This window comes from Ostrea edulis, chromosome 2 (genome assembly GCF_947568905.1).
Source record: "Ostrea edulis chromosome 2, xbOstEdul1.1, whole genome shotgun sequence".
NCBI classification, from domain to species: Eukaryota; Metazoa; Mollusca; class Bivalvia; order Ostreida; family Ostreidae; genus Ostrea; species Ostrea edulis.
Genome location: NC_079165.1, coordinates 49574569 through 49598987, shown reverse-complemented (window position 1 = coordinate 49598987; position 24419 = coordinate 49574569). Strand labels below are relative to the sequence as shown.

Sequence of the window (24419 nt, the reverse complement as noted above, 5' to 3'; positions counted from 1 at the left end):
GGAACCCAACATTTACATTCAAACTAGATGTACTTCAAAATGAATTCATTCTGCTCTGACTGAAAGCATAATTCTAAATTCTGGAACGAATCTTGCATTAAAAAAAAATAATTAAAGGGGAACACATAAATTCGAGCTCCTTTGGAATTTAATGAAATGCAGAATTTATATGTTGTTTCAGGCACGTATAGAAGGGGTTGGGGTGGGCAGGAAGGCTGGTCTGCTTTTCCCACTTTTTTGACAATTTACCCCCCCCCCCCCCCCCCCCCCCCCCGTTATTCTAACATACAAAGTTAGTATTTTCTACATGCACAGTTCAAACTAATATATATTTTTAAAAAAAATTTGTAATGAATTCAACTCATGATTTTGTGTTGGTTTTTTCAGTCGAATATTGAGTCCCATTCAAAGGTAATGTTTCTGGTTAAAAAAACTTTGGAGTTTATGCAGTAGGAGTGAAGAATTCTCATTAAATACACCGAAAAATATACCCGGCGCCTACCCTACTTGTATATTGTTGAAGTGTTTGGGTATTTCCAAAGAGTTCTAAACTCCCCAGTTGCTAGTGCTAGCTTGCCAATAACCACTGCCTTCCGTGCAATACTTTTGGCAATCTAGATTTATTTTGATTAAACACAATCCGTCTTTGAATACTTATTGACCTACTTTCTTCGCTTCGAATTCACATCCCCGCGCTACACCGATCACGGTCCCCACATGTGGCATCGTACACGGTGAAATTAGGCTACCTGAGAGAAATATGGCGGATAAGATGAGAAAGGTGTACGTATTAATTCGTGTCAGCTTTAACACCGATAAAGGATATGTTCTGAACACGTTAGTAGGGGTGTTTTTACCATTTACCGCATAAATAACCTCTCCGGATTATCACCGTTTACCCTATAATTCTTAAGTTTACGATACCAGACGGAAGCTATTTTTAAACAAGAGTTAATGTGAGCAGTGGTTACTAAGAATTGTAAAAAACCTTTAATTTTGACCTTGAGGTCAAGGTCATGTGGAGGTCATGAAGGTACTTGACACATCGTCTCATGGTGATCCACCTGTGTGCCAAATATGGTATGCCTATGTCAAAGAACAAAGAAGTTATAGCCCGGACACGAATCCATTGTAAAAAACCTTTAATTTTGACCTTGAGGTCAAGGTCATATAGAGGTCATGAAGGTACTTGACACATCGTCTCATAGTGATCCACCTGTGTGCCAAATATGGTATGCCTATGTCAAAGAACAAAGAAGTTATGGCCCGGACACGAATCTGGAGACAGACGGACGGACGGACAGACAGAGTGATTCCTATATACCCCCCTGAACTTCGTTCGGGGGGTATAAAAACATGTCCGACGAACTTTCAGAAACTCCTGCCAGTGAATTGTAAATAAGTGTAATATAAATAAGAATGTTGGAATATAAAAAAAAAAATTGATGGAAGATTTTTATTTTTCTTATTAATTAAAGTCAACCTTTAATTCACAAATTGTTCTAAAATTTACATAAGAAAGTATATCTACAACAGATACCAGTCTATCAAGAAATACGGAGATTTCTAAACTACTGTACCATTAAATTAAACAGCAAATTCAACCAAATCCATCCTTCATTTCTGGATTTCAGTTTAAACCTTTAAAATAAAAAATTAAGATTTTTCCTTTTCATGATCACACAATTGTTTTAGAAAATATGATCGATGCATTAAAAAACCCCACAGCACAATATTAGTATCATCAACCTGAAAGGCATTGCATAAACAATCCAAATAGTAGACAAGTTTTATCTTCAATTATAAAAACATCACAAAATCCAAAAGCAAACTCTATACATTAGTATAATAAACAACTGTGTTACTGAGTGATGTGAAAAACCATAAATATGTTATGACTAGTTCAACAACAAAAATATATGAACACAGTAACATAAAACAGTTAAAAAAAAAAAAAAAAAAAGGCACCATCACTGCCTTGCAAAGCACATACAGTTCTGAATGACAGAAAATTATATACATAAAATACATATTATATAAGAAAAACTCTAAACAGTTTCCAGAAATATTTCAACCGTGTTACCGGTCTTCTTCAGTCGTGTTTATCTATAAAAATCTTTAGATTTTACTTTAAAAAAAGAGATTTTATATATATATATATCTTTCCAAATGTGAAAAATTGCCTCAGTGTCCGGTAATCAATAGGTAAAATGTTACAAGAGGCCCATGGGCCACATCGCTCACCTGAGTCACCTTGGCCCATATCTGAACTTTCCATATATATTTGCATGTAAAACCTTAGTCCCTATTAAGGCCCCAACTACCCTTGGAGGCCACGATTTTTGCAAACTTGAATCTACACTAGGTCAGAGAGCTTTCATGTAAATGTCAACTCCTTTGGCCCAATGGTTCTTGAGAAGAAGATTTTTAAAGATTTTCCCTATATTTGTAAGTAAAACTTTGACACCCCCCCCCCCTTGTGGCCTCATCCTACCCCTGGGGGCCATGATTTGAGCAAACTTGAATCTGCACTATGTTAGAAAGTTTTCATGTAAAAATCAGCTTTTCTGGCTCAGTGGTTCTTGAGAAGAAGATTTTTAAAGATTTTTCCTATATATTTGTATGTAAAACTTTGATCCCCATTGTGGACCCATACAACCCCCGGGGCCCATGATTTGAACAAACTTGAATCTGCATTATGTCAGGAGGCTTTCATGTAAATCTAAGCTTTTCTGGCTTAGTGGTTCTTGAGAAGAAGATTTTTAAAGTTTTTCTCTATATATTTGTATGTAAAACTTTGATCCCCCTTTTGGCCCCATCCTACCCCTGGGGGCCATGAATTGAACACAATTGAATCTGCAATATGTCAGGAAGCTTTCAGGTAAATTTCAGCTCTTCTGGCCCAGTGGTTCTTAAGAAGATTTTTAAATGACCCCATCCTATTTTTGTGATTATCTCCCCCTTGAAAGGGACATGGCCCTTCATTTGAACAAACTTGAAAGCCCCTTCCCCCAAGGATGCTTTTGGCCAAGTTTGGTTGAAATTGGCCCAGTGGTTCTGGAGAAGAAGTCGAAAATGTGAAAAGTTTACAGACGGACAAAATGTGATCAGAAAAGCTCACTTGAACCTTTGGTTCAGGTGAGCTAATAAAATATGACAACACGTTGTAAAACGTAAGCGCTTCCATTTTACGTGTTGTCATTATTAACATTTTACCTATGTGTGTGTATGATAAAAATCATGATGATCTTCACTAAAATTCAATGTTATTTGCTTTTGTTATCACAATAATTTGTGTACCTGTAGAAATATTTATAGTTTATTATGTTACTTATAAAACTGGTGGAGTTTTCATTAAGCATTTTATTTATGTTTTTCTGTATATGTCCACACACACACACACACATTATACATGCTTCATAGCATAAAAATTAAATTTATATATTTATGCAGAGGATACTCAATGTTTTGTCATTGGATCTGGAATGTGTTTCATGAAGTAGGAACAATTTCTTAAAAATATTTTCGCAAGTCCAAAGCATGAGTGAAAATATTTTTTGACACGAGGCTTATGGAGGCCCATGAGCCATACTATTCAACTGAATCACCCTGCTGTTGTGATTTTTAGAAGACTTTTTAAAAAAAATTATTCCCAAGAAAATTTTTGACCCCAACCTAGCCCCAAATGGTCACATATAGGACACAAAACAACTTGAATTCACACAATATGGGGATGCCCAAATACCAATATCACTAAAATGACCGTGCTGTTCTTGAGAAGGTCAAGGTCACAAGGTTAAAAATCATGGTATTATATGAAAGGTTTTGCCATAAGAAATCTACAGTAAAACTTCTCTAAAGCGGCCGGCTTTTGGACCGAAAAAAAACCCACCCCGGCCAGTTTAGAGGGATGGCTGGTTTACCAAAAACTCGCACTTAGAGACATTTTAATGATCTCAATTTTCAGTAGATATTTCTTCTTCATACTATGAACCATATAATATAGTGTTCAAGGACTATTATTTCATTCTTGGAAATAAAAAAACATAAATGACTAACATGTTTATTTCCAACCCAAGCCTATGATTGTTGAAATTAATGCTGGAAGTAGGTACTGTTCACTTTGATCTTGTGATCTAGTTAATTATTGGTGGAGATCAAATTGATCCGCTTGTAACAGAACTATTCTTGCTGAAATCATCTAAATTGAAAACTATTATAGAATACATTATTGACATTCCTCTTACCTACAAAAACTCAGTTTATGTCCATCGCTTATGTCTTTAACAAAGTTTTGACTCTTGTGAAAATTACAGTAGTAAATTTAAATTTCTTGGGAATTAAAAAGTCTATGAAAACCAAGAAAATCTTTACATGATTATCATTAACAGTCAATGGTTTGTTCTTCATTCACTTCCGCTTATATCCATATGATAGTATGGTGCAACAATATGGCGTTTGATACCGTGTCAATATCTGTTACATTTTGTACATATCATATTAATTATTTATTCAATGGATAAAGAGTATTTCACCACTGAAAATGTAATAAATATAATGACTTTCAAGAGTTGTAAATATAAGCATTCATATTCATACATCAAGGTTATATAGAATACGTACATTAGAGTTACAAAATGCCCATGTAAAAAGATAAAATCTTAAAAAAAAGAAAAAAGAAAAAAGAACACTGAAAACACAGTGCTTGTCAATTCTGAGAGATCTATCACATTTCACACAGTGCTTGTCAATTCTGAGAGATCTATCACATTTCACACAGTGCTTGTCAATTCTGAGAGATCTATCACATTTCACACAGTGCTTGTCAATTCTGAACATCTATCACATTTCACACAGTGCTTGTCAATTCTGAACATCTATCACATTTAACATACTTCAATTCCCAGAGATCTATCACATTGTGGAAAGGACTTCTATGTTATAAATGTATACAAGTATTTCAGATATGAAATGTGATATGTAAAAAAGAGTGTAACATGTACAGGCAAGGGAATAAACAAAAATCAGATGAACATTCTAAAGCAGGACCTAAGTTGACATTTGACCTTCATGTGATATTCCTCTTCCATCACATATTTTATGTCTCTCTTCGATGTACAAGTTGAAATATTTGAATGTTATGCTTTATATATTGTTCAAAACATTAACGACCTAAAAAACCCATAACATTCTTCCTGTCTCCTGCTGGTATAATCACTTTAGAGAACGAAAATCATGGGTTTTTTTTTATTGTGTCTCTACAGAATTGTCAAACCTTTTACTGATCTATGTACAATATCTTTAGAAAAGTAAAGGACTGACTTCTGCTTTTATTTAAGGCTTGTTACTTACAGTTGATGACTTTGAACTTACACAATTATCAGACCTCTTTTGAATGTTTGATAGTTTTATTGAGTATGCAAGATTGATATGCCAAATGATATGCTTTATATGATGACAAAATATCAAAACATGCACTGCACATGAGTTACTTAATCCTCAGTAACAATTTAAGTACCATGCATTTCCTTGAAATATATGAGTATGGCAAAATTGTCAGTTGTTCTTATTAATAAATTGCTTTAAAATATGTTTTGTAACTTAATTTAAGAGTCCTGACGCTACTTAGCTCTTATTCTCAATTTCATCTAAATGCCTTATGCTACCTTCCCACTGTCGTGTGATTCGTTACGAATGCCCGGTGATTGACTATTCATAGCTGATCGCGAAAATTTTCTGGAATTTCAGGTTTTAATACAAGATGATGCGAGTTAAAAATTTAGCATTTTCGCCAATAATTTAAAAAATTGATCTCCAACCCCCACTTTTTAAAGTTGCATTTTAAATTGTAAGACCAGATCTTGAAAATTGTGTAAAATTTTAGAAATTGACATTACTCCTACTATGTCATTTTAAACTATCAATTTTGATATCATGAAGTTTATTGTATATCAAGTGCAAAAAGGTCATTATTTATTTCCATTTCTAGTATGAATTAATTTATTTATCTGTAGTGTTAGAAGACATGATTATGTATCTATTTTATGTAATGATTGATTTGTGTTGCTTATGTTGTGTTGACACCGACAGAAATATCAAGTTTAATTGAATAAATTTTAAGTGCAAAAAAGTCATGTTTAGAACACTATAGTTCAATAACAAGCTTTGCGACCCCAGGTTTTCTTTTCAATTTCCTAATTCTCCCTCAATGTAGAAATCAAAAATACATTTCCCAAAAAATTGACATTACTCCAAATCTGAGGTACGAACCTCTTTAAGTAAGATTTTATACGATCACCATGATTATTCCACGATTTTAATCATGCTGCAAATCGTGAAAGTGCGAATGTAGCATTAGATTTGGAATTACAACAGCATAGAGATGACATTTTTGGTATTTTAACATAAAATGGATATTTTTCATCTATGCAGTCTTACTACACCGACTGAAGGCTGGACAATCTTTATTTTTATGCCACATTTTAAGTGACAGACTGTGCTGTATGTTTTCTGGGGGGAAAAACTCACATTTGCATTTCAACTAGATTTGAGTAGAATTGAGAGATTGTGTTATGCACTTCAAATGATTGTAGATATAAGAGACATTATGTAAAGCTGTTTTAATTATGAAATAAGATGTAGTCTTCCTTGGAAGTTATTCTTGTAAAGTTTCATGGGGGATAAGAGAGGCTGATATTATATGAAGTCATTTAAAAAATACAGTAGTTCTAAACCTCTTAACATGGGGGATAAGAGAGGCTGATATTATATGAAGTCATTTAAAAAATACAGTACAAACCTCTTAACATGGGGGATAAGAGAGGCTGATATAATATGAAGTCATTTTAAATAAACAGTAGAAACCTCTTAACACGGGGGATAAGAGAGGCTGATATTATATGAAGTCATTTTAAAAATACAGTACAAACCTCTTAGCATGGTGGATAAGAGAGGCTGATATCATATGAAGTCATTTAAAATATACAGTAGAAACCTCTTAACATGGGGGATAAGAGAGGCTGATATCATATGAAGTCATTTAAAAAATACAGTAGCTCTAAACCTCTTAACATGGGGGATAAGAGAGGCTGATATTATATGAAGTCATTTAAAAAATACAGTAGAAACCTCTTAACATGGTGTTTTATTTTCCAAGCTACACATATTTCATCACAAAATGCACATCATCATAATAAACAATCGGTATACATATATTTATTAGTTTTCACACAAAAACAGGTCACACTGATCATAATTAGTATCTCTATTTGCTTTTTCTTGTACATAAGTAGTTATATGCTTATTTTCTAATGAATTCATAAAATGAAAAGTTAAGGATTTTGTATTCCCTAAAATTTACACATAGCTAAAAACAAAGCAAAAATTAGGGCACCACTAAACTGGTACATGATATGCCTGCATACATTATTGACCCAGGAATTTGAACAAGTAAATCCATATCCAAGGACAATAATTTGAATCAAAATAAAATGTTTTATGAGTTGCAAAATCAAGATATTTGCAAAGACAAATCTAAGCCCTGGGGCTATAACTTCTTCATACACATGGCTAAGGTTTAATTTTTTCCACAGATAAACGAACAGACCAAAAACCATATACCCCCAAATGTTTGAATCCAAGGGCTGTAACTCCTTCAAAAATAGTGGGACAGCACTCCCCTTGTAATATGCACATCTATACATTGTGATCTTCCTTTGTACTAAGTTTCATTGAAATCTCCCCCCCCCCCCCCCACCCCCAAAGGGTTTAAGAGGAGTTGTGAAGACAAAGTTAAAGGGACAGACAAACGACAGCGGTATAGTATAATACACCTGCATTTTTATGCGGGCGTATAAAAACTGCTCAGTTAATTAGCATACAAAATAGCTTAACTAAACTAAATTATGTAATTACAGTACAGGTAACATTATGTCTCAGTGCAATGAAGTGTTTACTAATCTGTAATAACAGTACAGGTAACATTGTGTTTACTAATCCCCTTATTTTACAACTTCATACTTATAAAGTAATATAATAAACGGGATTTGTATTTTGAAGAATTATATAATAATTATGTACATTTATATTGATTTATTAAAAAATCATTTTATGTTGTAAAAAAAAAACCATCACAATAATCTATAAAATCCTATTAAACCATAATAAGTGCATATTAAGATGGTTTCTACTGTACGTACTAACTAGGTGTAGTGACATATACATTCAATGTATATTAACAATGCTGGAGTGGCACACAGAACTGCCCTCAATGTCCATCAATAGCCTTTAGGAACTTCTGTTGTATGAGGTGAGGAATCACTTTTTGTCTGAAACAAAAATAATATACATGTATCAAGAATGCTCTAGCTTCTGAAAAATTTCATCCCAGTTTCCTTCTATGTAAGTAAGGGCTATTCCAGAAATAAATACATGGGGGGGGGGGGTGTGTGTGTGTGTGTGTCGGGAGGCACCTTTTGCATATACCAAGCACCCATAAAAAAAAAAAAAAAATTACCCCATAACCCATCAAATTAATAAACTCATTTTACAATGACCCATCTAAAAAAAAAAAAAAAAAACTAACCAGACCCACCACAAAAATATTTTTAAAAATGAAAACGGTACAAATCTCGCGAGGTTTTCGGGACAAACATTCTAGTCAATGACGCGGTAATGCCTGTGCGACATTGTATCACATTAGTTCTGAAGAAACGATGTCACATCAACAATCAAAGGCATCTATGGCGGGAATGTTGGAAAGATTGGGAGTCCAAACGATGCTATTATCATGAAATGGGTATGGATATGTTTTTCCACGAATCGTTCGTCTTCTAATGGAGCCCGCACCCGGAGGCCTCTATATCACCATCACACCGACTGATAAATATAACGCATCGGTACCCTCGTATAAATCAACTAAGGTTTGCCTATTTTTATTAGAAAACGGAATACCTATTGGTTTCAAAATATTCCCAAAATCGATGCACTGTAAACTGTAATAATCTACAGAACAGAGTTCGCCGCCATCACATCCAAAGGGACCCTACTAAACGCACTCGAATAGTTCTATGTTACTCCCGATTTCCGATTTCGAAAGCACGTTTTCAATTTTCCCTCCGACGTTTTGTAACCAACACGACAAGAGCGACATTAAAAATATTCTGAAAACTCAACACCCACGTGGCACAAAATAAAACAATAGAAACTACCCACTACCCATAATAAATATTTTTTTAACAGTCCAACCACGGACCAATTAAAATATGAAAAAATACGACCACCCACACAAAAAAATATCATTTGCCCCCCCCCCCCCCCCCCCCCCCCATTTGATCATTTCTGGAACAGCCCTAATTTAAAAATAACAGATTATTTCAAAAATCTGGAAAATACTATCATATTTTATTGGTCTGGAATCTTATCAAGAATAACTAGAACTGTCATAGTGGGACTAATACCCCGCAGGACACATTGGATTGTGGTAAATAGTGAATTTGTGCACATTGAAGAATAAACACATCTTTATGACAAAAAGTATTGTTATACACCTTCGTTTTTTCCTATATAAAAATAATACGATTTAGAACCAACATTTTAACTGTTAAATCAACTCTCACACTCGTGGTCTATTGACCGGTCAACAGTTTACGAACTGACCGGGCAATAGTCTTCCCTATTTCCATTGGCTACGCATGTCACATGATTCACAGTCTGCTGATTTGTTTACTTTGTGAGGAGGTTCAGTGATTTAGCTGATGATGAAATACAGAATTTATTAGATGAAACACTAAGCAGAAACACGAAAAATGTAATTATTGATTATTAATTCTGATATGGGTTATATGTTTTCTTTTAAATTAGTGGATATGTTGATAAACGTACGCAAGTATACTGTCTTGTTAAAAGTTCGAAGTCGACAGACCATGTGCATTTAATAAAACGAGGCCCAAGGGCCAAATTGCTCACCTAAGTCACCTTGGCTTATATTTAAAGATTTCCCCTATATATTTGTATGCAAAACTTTGATCCCCCCCTGTGGCCCCATCCTACCCCCGGGGACCATGATTTGAACAAACTTGAATCTGCACTATGTCAGAAAGTTTTCATGTAAAAATCAGCTTTTCTGGCTCAGTGGTTCTTGAGAAAATCTTTAAAGATTTTCCCTCTATATTTGTGTGCAAAACTTTGATCCCCCCTTGGGGCCCCATCCTATCCCCGGGGCCCATGATTTGAACAAACTTGAATCTGCACTATGTTAGAAAGTTTTCATATAAAAATCAGCTTTTCTGACTCAGTGGTTCTTGAGAAGAAGATTTTTAAAGATTTTTCCTAGTATATATTTGTATGTAAAACTTTGATCCCCTATTGTGGCCCCATCCATCCCCCGGAGCCCATGATTTGAACAAACTTGAATCTGCATTATGTCAGGAAGCTTTCATGTAAATCTCAGCTTTTCTGGCTTAGTGGTTCTTGAGAAGAAGATTTTTAAAGTTTTTCCCTATATATTTGTGTGTAAAACTTTGATCCCCCCTTGGGGCCCCATCTTATCCCCGGGGGCCATGATTTGAACAAACTTGAATCTGCACTATGTCAGAAAGTTTTCATGTAAAAATCAGCTTTTCTGGCTCAGTGGTTCTTGAGAAGAAGATTTTAAAAGATTTTTCCTATATATTTGTATGTAAAACTTTGATCCCCTATTGTGGCCCAATCCAACCCCCGGGGCCCATGATTTGAACAAACTTGAATCTGCATTATGTCAGGAAGCTTTCATGTAAATCTCAGCTTTTCTGGCTTAGTGGTTTTTGTTGAGAAGATTTTTAAAGTTTTCCCCTATATATTTGTATGTAAAACTTTGATCCCCCCTTGTGGCCCCATCCTACCACCGGGGGCCATGATTTGAACAAACTTGAATCTGCAATATGTCAGGAAGCTTTCAGGTAAATTTCAGCTCTTCTGGCCCAGTGGTTCTTGAGAAGAAGATTTTTAAATGACCCCACCCTATTTTTGCATTTTTGTGATTATCTCCCCTTTGAAAGGGACATGGCCCTTCAATTGAACAAACTTGAAAGCCCTTCACCCAAGGATGCTTTTGGCCATGTTTGGTTGAAATTGGCCCAGTGGTTCTGGAGAAGAAGTCGAAAATGTGAAAAGTTTAACAGACAGACGGACAGACAGACAGACGACGGACAAAAAGCGATCAGAAAAGCTCACTTGAGCTTTCAGCTCAGGTGAGCTAAAAAGTCTGGAAAACTGATAATTCATGCTATTTTTCTAAGTCCAAGGGCTATAACTAAGTGAAAAATCAACAGATCAAGACGAAATTCGTACTTGATCTGTAACTTGTTATGGCAAAGCAACGTACCAAATATCAAATAAATATCTGCAAGAATAGAGGAAAACTGGACTGACGGATGGACAGACGGACGAACAGAGCACAAACCTAAAGTCCCCTTTGACTTCATCAGTAGGGCCAATAAACTGTCCGAATTGAACACCCGGTCGTCCGAATTTAACGGACTTTGTCCTGTTTTGTTTTCCCCTTTATCATTCCAAAGAATGATATCATACTTCAGAAATCTCTAGATTTTTCAAAGCCTAAAGTGTATTGTTGATTAGAATTACGTATCAAACCACAGTATGAGTAGGTAGCAGGTAGTGTGGGAATGACTTGTGCAATGAATCAAACCGTCCAACATTACCAGCATTTACCCTATATTCACATGTAAACTTTGATCCATATTGTGGCCTACGCCTACCCCAGAGGGCCATGATTTTTACGAACTTGAATCTGCACTATGCCAGGAAGCTTTCATGTAAATATAAACTTCTTTGGTCCAATGGATGGTTCTTGAGAAGAAGATTGTTAGAGATTTTTTCTATATATTAGTATATAAAACTTTGATTCCCTATTGTAGCACCATCCAAACCCCAGAGACCCTATATTCGCATGTAAAACATTGATCCCTATGGTGGCCTACACTTACCCCAGAGGGCCATGATTTTTACATACTTGAATCTGCACTATGTCAGGAAGGTTTCATACAAATGTAAACTTCTTTGGCCCAATGGTTCTTGAGAAGAAGATTTTTAAAGATTTTTTCTATATATCAGTATGTAAAACTCTGATCCCAAATTGTGGCCCCCTCCTAGTCCCGGGTGCCATGATTTTAACAAACGTGAATCTGCACTAGGTCAGGAAACTTTCATGTAAAATTCTACTTTCCTTGCGCAGTGGCTCTGATTTTAAAAGATTTTCCCTAATATACATTTGTATATAAAACTTTGATCCCATATTGTGGCTCCATTGGTCATGATTTTAACAAACTTGAATCTGCACTCTTCAAACTGCAAACTTTCATGTGAATTTTTACTTCTCCTGGCCCAGTGGGTCTTGAGATTTTAAATGAGCCTACCATATATTTGTGATTATCTCCCCTTTGAAGGGGACATGGTCCTTCATTTGAACAAACTTGAAAGCCCTTCACGAATGCTCTTTGCCAAGTTTGGTTGAAATTGGCCCAGTGGTTTTGGAGAAGACGATGAAATTGTGAAAAGTTTATGACGACAACAGACAACGAACAAATTTTGATCAGGAAAGATCACTTGAGCCTTCGGCTCAGGTGAGTTATAGAGTAAAAGTCCACGTACTTAGAGGGGTGCATGATAGTTCGGAGAGGGGTGCACGATAGTTCGGGAGTTGCCATATGTCGCGCACCCAAACTTTTAAAGTAACAAAATGCATAAATATTTCTTTTGTTTGTGTTATAATATAGTAGAGATATTTAGTTATTCAATGCATCAGAGGAATTTCATGCTATGAAAGTTGCTGACATAATGGGAAAAATGTTTACCGTTATCAGCAGAAAGTGTCCGTAACCTTTGCCAAAATGCTTATTATCAGCATGTAAAAAATAAATTTCAAATGTGAATATCAGCAAACAACTTAAGTTTTGTTTCCTTCAAGCAATCCACTCTTTAGAGAAAATATTTTTTTGGGCGAAATAAAGACATATTTACCCTCAAGTGCCACACTATAATATTGTTTTCTTGATTGTGTTTCACCCGTTATATGTATTAAGAGTTTTAAGACTGAGAATTAATTCATAAATCAAATTTTAATTTTAAAGTTTTAAATACAATGTAGGCCTGGCCTTTATAATTTAAAAGACAGGAACTACTCTTTGATCCTTGAGTGTACAGTGAAAATTGAAATTGATCAGATTATGTATTTAGATACTGTCGGATAAATATGCAGTACATGTAATTACAGGGAAAAAAATCAATATATGAACCCAGGGGTGCATGAGCCGAGTTGCATGGGATACATTGCAAAGTCAGGAATGATGTAACATATTTATAATAGTGAATAACTAATTGTAATAAATTCTTGTGAATACATCAACATTCTAGTTTGACCTTTTATCTATTTTCTCTAAAATCTATAGTGGTCTTCCTTACCTGATACCTTACCCACCCAACAATACCTCCAAATTTGAATGGATTCGGATTTAAACTTTTAGAGTTATCATGCAGATCCAGATATTTCTAAAATTTTCAATCTTTTTTCAGGACTGTGACCTTGACCTTTTTTCTCCAAAATCAATATGGGCCTTGCTTTGCTGGTATCCAACAATATATCCAAGTTTCATTTGATTCAAATTAAAAAATTTCGAGTTGTCCTCCTGAAACCAAATTTAAAAAAAAATTTAAATCTATTTTCGGTCACTGTGACCTTGACCTTTGACCTATTTTCTCCAAAATCAATAGGGGTCTTCCTTATCTGGTACATAACAATATCTTTAAGTATCATTTGATTCGGATTTAAACTTTCTGAGTTATCATCCGGAAACCAAATTTTTCTGAAATTTTCATTGTATTTTCAGTCACTGTGACCTTGACCTTTGACCATTTTTCTCCAAAATTAATAGAGGTTTTCGTTACCTGGTACCCAACAATATATCAAAGTTTCATTTGATTAGATTGTAAACTTTTCGAGTGATCATCCAGAAACCAATTGTTGACGCCTGCCCACCCACCCGCCCGCCCGCATCACCAATAGCCAAGTTCAACTTTGTTGCTACTCGGCTAAAAATAAAGGTTTGGAAATGGTTGAAATAGAAAATCTAACATGATTTCTGGGCATATTTGGATTTTCTTCTGTCTAAATCTGTGAGAAGAATGACATGACGGAAGATTGAGGGGACATCAAATCTTAAATACAGTGCTCCTAATCATCGCCTTCCCTCAGAGAGGAATTGAGAGGGAAATTAATCTTAACTACGGTGCTCCTAATCATCGTCTTCTCTCGGAGGGGGATTAAGAGGGAAGCCAATCTTCGTTACAGTGCTCCTAATCATCGCCTTCCCTCAGAGGGGGATTGAGAGGGAAGTCAATCTTAACTACAGTGCTCCTAATCATCGCCTTCCCTCGGAGGGGGATTGAGAGGGAAGCCAATCTTCGTTACAGTGCTCCCATAATTATCACTCGTGCTCTCCTTTTGGGTAATCATTGATGTTTAACTTATGAGACGTAACACAATTTAAAACATCAAAAATAAGTATACGTGTCAATTTTAAAACAGAGAAATAACACTAAATATCAAATTTATTTGCCAACTCCCGAACTGTCGTGCCCGAAATGTCGTGCACCTGAACCGTCGTCACCGAACTTCCAAACTGTTGTATATGCCAAGTCCTGAACTGTCGTGCTCCCAAAACATCACGCACCCCTTCAAAAGGTTGTTGATTTGGAAGAAAGCTTTCAGATTTTGTCCACATTCCTCGAGTTTGAAAGAGTAGAAATCCTTTTTAGCCTGATGGTGATGGTTTTGTGTTTGCATGGTCTGATGATGATGGTTTTGTGTTTGGTCTGATGGTGATGGTTTTGTGTTTGGTGTGATGGTGATGGTTTTGTGTTTGGTCTGATGATGGTTTTGTATTTGGTCTGATGGTGATGGTTTTGTATTTGGTCTGATGGTGATGGTTTTGTGTTTGGTCTGATGGTGATGGTTTTGTGTTTGGTCTGATGATGATGGTTTTGTGTTTGGTCTGATGATGGTTTTGTGTTTGGTGTGATGGTTTTGTGTTTGGTCTGATGATGATGGTTTTGTGTTTGGTCTGATGATGGTTTTGTGTTTGGTCTGATGGTGATGGTTTTGTGTTTGGTCTGGTGATGGTTTTGTGTTGGTCTGATGATGGTTTTGTGTTTGGTCTGATGGTGATGGTTTTGTGTTTGGTCTGGTGATGATGGTTTTGTATTTAGTCTGATGGTGATGGTTTTGTGTTTGGTCTGGTGATGATGGTTTTGTGTTTGGTCTGATGGTGATGGTTTTGTGTTTGGTCTGATGTGATGATTTTGTGTTTGGTCTGGTGGTGATGGTTTTGTGTTTGGTGTGATGATGGTTTTGTGTTTGGTGTGATGATGGTTTTGTGTTTGGTCTGATGATGGTGGTTTTGTGTTTGGTCTGATGGTGATGGTTTTGTGTTTGGTCTGATGGTGATGGTTTTGTGTTTGGTCTGATGGTGATGGTTTTGTGTTTGGTCTGATGATAGTTTTGTGTTTGGTCTGATGATGATGGTTTTGTGTTTAGTCTGATGGTGATGGTTTTGTGTTTGGTGTGATGGTTTTGTGTTTGGTCTGATGGTTTTGTGTTTGGTCTGATGGTGATGGTTTTGTGTTTGGTCTGATGGTGATGGTTTTGTGTTTGGTCTGGTGATGGTTTTGTGTTTGGTCTGATGGTGATGGTTTTTGTGTTTGGTCTGATGATGATGGTTTTGTATTTGGTCTAATGGTGATGGTTTTGTGTTTGGTGTGATGGTGATGGTTTTGTGTTTGGTTTGATGGTTTTGTGTTTGGTCTGATGGTTTTGTATTTGATCTGATGATGACGATTTTTGTAACAAGTGGAACATGTATGTCCAGAAGTTCAGCGAGACCTTTGTTGTCAGATTTAACTAGTCCATTCACCGGCACTGAGGCATCTGGTTTGGTGTTAACAGTTGCACATAGCTTGTGAATATTTCTTTCCATTTCACCCTGATCGATAGTATCAAACCTTCTAAAAGATATTTCTTACTTTTGGTGTTGTTGTTTTATGTAAATGAGAGAAGCTTTTTACTGCATAGTGATCACAACACACACTCCCTTTTACACCGCAGCGAAATGGTTTTTGTATGTGTGGTGGTGAGAGCAGCACTTGTGATAAGTAAATCACGAATGTGACCTTGAATGTGTGTTGGTTCCTTCACATGCTGTATGAGGTTACCATCATTTAGGGATTGCAAAAATCTACACTCTTCAGTGTCGCAGGGATTGTCAACATGAAAGTTAAAGTCACTGATGATCACCAATTCTTGAGGATGCATGTTATTTTCATCAAGATAGAAATCCCATTTTTTTTAAAACTTTAGAATTTAGGCCATTTGTCAAAGATGGTGGTGATCTGTAAATGATGCATACATTCATAGTTTGTGTTTGTTAATAGAAACTTCGAGATGCTCAAGCTGGATGAAGTTTCCAGTATTTGTCTTCACTGCAACAAGATCGACAAAGCGTAAATTTTTGCACAATTACACATACGCACAAAATAAAAATAAAATGTGATAATATATTTATATCATATTGGGGGCGAGTTATCTCAAGAGAAGGGGCGAGTTGTCCAGCATTCTTCAACAGATGATCCAAGCCAGCTAGGTTTCGGTGATGGCAATTAAATCTAGATCCTCGGATACCATGCAATCACTTACTGATAAAGATTTGTTCTTTACAGATCTACAGTTAATGGCAGAAAGTGAAAATGTTTTGATGAGGGTTTTCTGTTCACCTATGAAATTTGTTTAATTGTATCTGTGTAATGCGCGTGGGAATTTTGCGAATCGTTTCATAGTTCTGTTTTGAAACAGCAATTTGCAAGATGTTATTCAGATTCCCGCCTTACTGCTGGTTACATAGATGTCTATTAGTATCACAACCTATAATGACTCAAATGTTCCTATTGAATCTGCGTCTCGCTTTGGTGTCTTGTCATGTACGTGAACTCCCAGGAAGACTAGTCAGACATGCAAAACACATTATACAACAATTTGGTACAATATCGTGCATGAGAATCCGTGGTACCACTCCTCTATGAAAGTAATAGAAGATGAAAGTACTTCGTAGGGTTATTGGTTCAAAGTCGTGTATGAAAAATCGTGGTACGACTCCTCTATAGAAGTGAAAAAATGGTGCAAAGTACTTCATACAGTTAATGGTCACAGATCAATGGGCACAAAGAAAAAAAATTGTCAATTTAAAACATACCAAAATATGCAGGGTTTCACCATGAAAAAAAGTGCATGAGTGAGTTCTGTAAGTTATTAAGTAAATCTGTGGAAAAAAATTGAGGCAACCCAAATTTTTTTTACATAATAAATGATATTAATTATATTATAAAGATTGTCATATTATTCTGTTGATACATAGCCTAGATAAGCCTAAGTACTAATTTTAAAATGTTAAAAATTGCATACATGCCAACTTTCCCGATTTAAGCGGGATCTTCCCGATTTTACCCTCCGATCCCGCTTTCCCGATCGGGAAAGCAAAATTACCCAAAAATCCCGATTTGAAATTTTTTCCGACCAAAATTTCCGATTTCACGATTGAAAACGAGTTTGAAAGCGGAATAATCGTGAAATCTCGTGACCAAAATTGGAAATCCCGCGTCATTTCTGAAGTGGCCAATCAGAAATCGGGACAATAGTCAGCCATTGCTGTTTACCTGTGTCGCATGGTGTCGGGTTGGTCTGCCTGTGTCGGGGTGTTTATTGGACAGTACGAAGCATTTTTTGATAGTAATTAATCAGGAAGACGGATTTCAAATTGACCTATCTTTTACACAAACGTGAATGACAACGATGCTAGTGCCACCACCAAACAATCGGACATTCCGCCTCTCGCTGACAGCATCCAAAATTTGCAATAAGGTACGTCAAGTATATATTTTTTCCAACTATAATAATATAGGCTATCCAAATCTGTCCGTCTATAGCGATGTATTATATAGTCTATATAGTATATAGTGTAGTATTCATTAAATATACTTTGTGATGCGTAATTCGCACATTTCTGTACTGAATTTTTTATTTAGCAAGTAGCCTTAATTTACAAGTAAAACGGAATATTTTGATGTGGGTTTTTTTTCCTGGTAATTATTTCAGATGTCATGGGTGCAAAGGTTTTGTTCGCAAACTTCATAGCAGGGCAGATCACTCCTTTTTTGGTTGCAATGCAGATTGTTCCACCAGTCTCTGCAAGCCCATGTTTACAGACAAGCAAGATCGCCTTTGCAGTCGTACCTAAATGCATGTGCTTTAATTTAAATTTTGATATATAGACCGGCTAATGTTTATTGTATGGTGTAAAAGGATGCAACCTTAAATATTATTTGATATTATGTATGTGACTTGTTGGAGAAGATTTTTTGCTGAATAGATGATTTTAATAAAATATTAATGTATATCTTTCAAAGTTTTTTTTTATATATTTAATGGTCAAACACATTTGATGTTTGTTAATATATGATACATTAACAATGATTTGATTGATATTTTATTTGAAAGGACAAATATTTATTTTCATGCTAAAATGTCGTGAATTTTGAGCTTTGAAAAAAGGTCGTCGCGCGGAAAATCCCCCATGGGGATTTTTAAAAGTTGGCATGTATGAAATTGAAATTCCCGCCATGAAGCGGAATTCTTTTGTATTCAAGACCACAAAAATCAATAATTTTGACTTCACACCGTCTAATCCGGTTTTGATGAGATTCTAAGATCATCAAAGATGTGCATGTGGTAGCTTTTAAGAACACATTATAAACAGGTGCCTTCTTGTCAAGCAGTTAATTACACTAATGCGAAGGGGAGATGTGAAAAAAAAATTTCCCTGAAATTCCTGACCCAACAAGGTTATTTGAAAAGAAAATACTATGTAAACTGTGGATCCATCATTTGTGTAATGACAAGATGAGGTTTGAGACATATACATGTATGAAGAAACGAGTACCATCTGCCTGGTCTGCGACTCGACTGAACGTCTTCTTTTCTTAAATTCCTCTTGCGAAACAACTGGCTCAAATCTTATGACTCCAAACTTAACTGTTAGTGACTTGTCATGTTTACAGTGCTGCTGATGAAATAAACCGGAACCAACTGTGTGACATAATAAATTAAACTTCAATGGCCGCTCTCTTAGCAACGGGTAATTTGAAATAAAAGATAGATGAATATTGATTTAATTGTTAAGCAAGGATTTTTATTGTTAAAGACTGTAATTTATGATATCAGTAAGTAATACTTTATTCATAAAAGCAACAATGTGGTTAGGGTTGCCTTTCCCTTTAAAAGTATTAATGATATAAAGAAAGTAAATTGACAGATTATTGACTATTATTTAATAAACACTACAATTTTGTGTATAGCAGTGTTACATTAGCAAAAATAGAGTTAAATAAAGAGTTATCAATAAAAAATTACGTTTACTGGCTATTTTCTTTTTTACAATTTGATGTACAAATGATGAGTATAAACGAGTTCTTGAATGAAATTTATACGAACACATTATGTAAGGAAGCGGAATTTAAGAAAATGGACATTAGGGACTATTGTGGAGATGCAGATTATGCAGATAACCAAAGTTTATTAAGATCCTACACTTACTATAGTAATAAAGAAAAGAAAGGATAAGGACATTTTAAGATAAGCGGTAAATAAATTAGAGATTGTTTTTATGAAAAACAAATGTTTTCCCAGCTCCTCAAATTGAAAGTGCTCCAAATGAAACCCCCTCCCCTTAATGTACTGCATGGTATGGAGGAGAAAGCATGGGCAGGAACATAGACATTATGAACTCCGATAAGCCATACGGGAGAAGTGTTCACAAACTATTTTACATCCTTCATCCCTCAGATCCACCATAATTTTAAGAATAATAAGATGTGTTTGTGAAACACAAATGCCGCCGATAATGGCCAATTCCGAAGATGGCCAAGGTCACAAGGACAAATATCTTGGTACCAGTAGAAAGATCTTGTCACAAGAAATACTCATGTGCAATATGAAAGCTCTAATATAAATTTACCACTTAGAAGTTATGACCAATGTCAAATTTTTTAAAAGTAGGTCAAACTCCAAAGTCAAAGTCACAGGGTCAAAAATGTTGGTACCCACGACAAGGTCTTGCCACAAGGAATACTCAAGACATGTGAAATATCAAAGCTCTAGCACTTACTGTTCAAAAGTTATTAGCAAGGTTAAAGTTTCAGACAGAATGACAGAATTACAGACAAAAACAATATGCCCCCGATCTTTGATCTCGGGGGCATAAAATAGAAATTGATGTCACATATGGACTGAGGGTCCCAAATTTACCCTAGAAATCCGATAAACTGTTTGAAAATTGAATGGAAAGTAATACTGATGATATAAATGAACTCTGGACCCTCAATTCACCAAGAGAACCCAAAGATCGTGGAGATTTTAACACTTTGAAATATTTCGGTATATGGTATCCATTTTGAAAATTGAAGCTCAAAAAGAAATTTTGATACTGGAAATGGACTCGGGGTCTTAAAATGAAATAAAATATGGTAGAAATTCGATATTCTTGATATTTCAACATTTTTTGGTAGCCATTTTGATTTGGATACCATTTTGAATATTGATTGCACCCCTCCTCATGATCCCCTATTACCCCACAAAGTTTGAATTGGATTAGTGTTGAAGCACTTTTATCAAATTGTGCAGACAAATTTCTCACTAAAGAAATAGGTTAATAACGAGCTATTATAACTGTGTTGGGATGCCAACACATATGTCCCCGAACTCCTCCCCAAGACGGAAATGGTGACAGAATGAAAGATCGATGCCACATATGGACTCAGGATCCTCAATTCACCATAGAAATAAAATTTGATTTGATCGAAATTTAAAAAAAGCGATTTTTGGCAGCCATTTTGAAAATTGAATGAAAAGTAATACTGCTGCTAGAAATGAACTCTGGACCTTCAATTGACCCCAGAACCCAAAGTTTGTGGAGATTTTAACACTTTGAAATATTTTGGTACATGGTGGCCATTTTGAAAATGGCAGCTTAAAAAGGTTTTTGATGGTGGAAATGGACTCAGGGTCATCAAATCACCAAAGAAATACAATTTGTTGAAATCCAAAAACTTTGATTTTTTTGAAATAATAAATGAAAAAAATAAAGAAAGATAATAATATTACAGTATCATGCCATCATATTGAATTATAAAATCTCAAATTGATTGTCGGAAATTCATAACTTTTTTTGACTGATGTAAGATGATTGACTAAATCTATCATCATGACAACACTAACATTTGACCCCTCAAAAATTAGTGATTCTACAGTATGGACTAATAATATATATACATGTATATAACGGAATAAAATCCATTGGAATTTCAATGTATTATGACTATGTACCTTTTGATGAACAAAGACTTACCGGAGAGGTATGAGCAGGAAGATGAGAACTGGGAAGAACATCTTGAGATACGGGTAGGGGGTGAATCCAAATGCACAAAGAACCAGCAGTTGCAGGAGCTGTAGGACAGTAAACAGGTGAATCTTCCTCTGAGGTACCCGCCGGATGTAATGGTTCGGGGGGTAGGCACTCTAAAATGTAAATGTAGAGAAATGTTGTTGTGAGGAGATAAGCACTCCGTGATGGATATACGTACAATGTACTTCTACACATGTATGGTACAGTGTAGTAGTTACGTACTTCTGCACATGTATGGTACAGTGTAGTAGTTACGTACTTCTACACATGTATGGTACAGTGTAGTAGTTACGTACTTCTACACATGTATGGTACAGTGTAGTAGTTACGTACCTCTACACATGTATGGTACAGTGTAGTAGTTACGTACTTCTGCACATGTATGGTACAGTGTAGTAGTTACGTACTTCTACACATGTATGGTACAGTGTAGTAGTTACGTACTTCTGCACATGTATAGTACAGCGTAGTAGTTACGTACTTCTACACATGTATGGTACAGTGTAGTAGTTACGTACTTCTACACATGTATGGTACAGTGTAGTAGTTACGTACTTCTGCACATGTATGGTACAGTGTAGTAGTTACGTACTTCTGCATATGTATGGTACAGTGTAGTAGTTACGTACTTCTGCATATGTATGGTACAGTGTAGTAGTTACGTACTTCTGCATATGTATGGTACAGTGTAGTAGTTACGTACCTCTACACATGTATGGTACAGCGTAGTAGTTACGTACCTCTACACATGTATGGTACAGTGTAGTAGTTACGTACTTCTACACATGTATGGTACAGTGTAGTAGTTACGTACTTCTACACATGTATGGTATGGTGTAGTAGTTAATACTTCTACACATGTATGGCACAGCGTAGTAGTTACGTACTTGTTTTAGCACACTAAAACTGCTGTCTCCCCAACCATTTTCTATAGTTTCAAAAAAAAATTTTTTATGGATCATCTTTAACGTGGAAAATTTTGAATTACAGCCGGTACATAACAGTCACCTATATGTATATTTGGTATGGTATATCCACTTACCAAATTATCAAAAGCCTATGTCATAAGACAAGCAAGAGTACCACAAATGGTACACAATATGCCCATGAAAATGCTTACATAAGGCCATCATTAAAATTTTTTTTGTTTTATGTCCTCCGACCCACATATTTCAAGTCGGGTAGGTAGGTCGGTATTTTTTTTTTTTTTTGAAAATCAACTAGCAAATTTTCTTATTTTTTTCATTAAACACATAACGCTGCCAGACAGAATAGAATTTAGAACATTCATTTTGTATGCATTGTATATAATACATGTAAATCTTCCAATGTCTCCTGAAATTTACTCAGGACGTTTTGCATTCGTCATGGATGAGGACCTCTACAGTTGTTAATAAATAAATTAACAGCCCTTTTTGTTATCACCGGTCGATTCCGACATTCATAATAGCAATCACTTAAACACTTTAATGTGATCCATGAATATCCAAGTGAATTGCATGATGACAGCAATTTACACTAAGTTTTAATATTACCCAATATAATTTTAATGCTGACTTTCTTGCATCGTTCAAATTGTTGTGACGATCGTGTTCCATTCGTGTGTCTCAGTTTAAGAGCAAAGTAAAAGTGCCGTTCACCTATTAAATCGTCATAACATTAATGCCTCGTACACACGAAGAATTTAATTCGCATTAAACATAAGTTAATGCGAATTAAATCTGAACCACGTTCACACGGAGATTTTAATGTGCATTAGTTTACTTCGAATTAAAATTTATGTCAGGATTTACTGCGAATTAAATTTACTTCGCATTAGCTCCGTGTGGACGCAAAGCGAAGCTAATTTGCATTAAATGTACACGCATGCGTAATGGCATATTTGGGTCACATGCATCATACCCGTGGTCAGCTATATATATATTAATGTTAGATTTGAGCGAAAAACTAATCAAAATTATAATATTCACTAAAAAACATGTACAAACAGCATGTCATTAGATAATGTCAGACGTAAATATGTGCTCTGCATAGGCATACTGATTAATATATAAGGAAGGAATTGCTTTTATATAAGACAACAAGAGGCCCATGGGCCACATCGCTCACCTGAGTCACCTTGGTCCATATCAGAAGATTTTCCATATCTATTTGCATGTAAAACCGTAGTCCCTATTATGGCCCCAAACCTACCCCTGGAGGCCATGGTTTTTGCAAACTTGAATCTACACTATGTCAGAAAGCTTTCATGTAAATATGAATTTCTTTAGCCCAATGGTTCTTCAGAAGAAGATTTTCAAAGATTTTCCCTATATATTTGTATGTAAAACTTTGATCCCCTATTGTGGCCCCATCCGACCCCAGGGGGGCATGATTTCAACAAACCTCAATCTGCACTATATCAGAAAGCTTTCATATAAATCTCAGCTTTTCTGGCTTAGTGGTTCTGGGAAGAAGATTTTTAAAGATTTTTCTTATATATTTGTATGTAAAACTTTGACCCCCTATTGTGGCCCCATCCGACCCCCGGGGGCCATGATCTTAGCAATTTATAATCTGCACTATATCAGGAAGCTTTCATATAAATCTCAGCTTTTCTGGCTCAGTGGTTCTTGAGAAGAAGATTTTTAAAGATTTTTCCTATAAATTTGTATGTAAAACTTTGATGCCCTCCTTGAGGCCCCATCCAATCCTCGGGGTCCATGATTTTAACAGACTTGAATCTGCACTAAATATATAAAAAAAAAAAAAAAAAAAAAAAATACAACTTTGACCCCCTATTGTGGCCCCATCCGACCCCCGGGGGACATGATTTTAACAATTTAGAATCTGCATTATATAAGGAAGCTTTCATATAAA

The 24419-nt window shown here is 35.5% G+C and overlaps 1 protein-coding gene and 1 long non-coding RNA gene across 6 annotated transcripts in view; one reads left to right on the top strand and one right to left on the bottom strand.

The window, feature by feature from the left end:
• Positions 1–1442: 1442 nt before the first annotated feature.
• The window catches only part of LOC125679486 (solute carrier family 4 member 11-like), a 141576-nt gene continuing 118599 nt past the window's right edge, over positions 1443–24419 (bottom strand). For all 5 annotated transcript variants that reach the window (XM_048918748.2, XM_048918745.2, XM_048918747.2 and 2 more), the window contains exons 19-20: positions 21504–21673; positions 1443–8327 (exon numbers count right to left, since the gene is read on the bottom strand). In XM_048918748.2, the coding sequence (XP_048774705.1) occupies positions 8267–8327; positions 21504–21673 (231 nt within the window). In that variant the 3' untranslated portion in view covers positions 1443–8266. The remainder of the gene's footprint in view (positions 8328–21503; positions 21674–24419) is intronic.
• LOC125679495 (uncharacterized) lies at positions 17690–18507 on the top strand. Its single transcript, XR_007371833.2, has 2 exons — positions 17690–17962; positions 18197–18507. It is a non-coding gene; the product is annotated as an uncharacterized LOC125679495 (long non-coding RNA).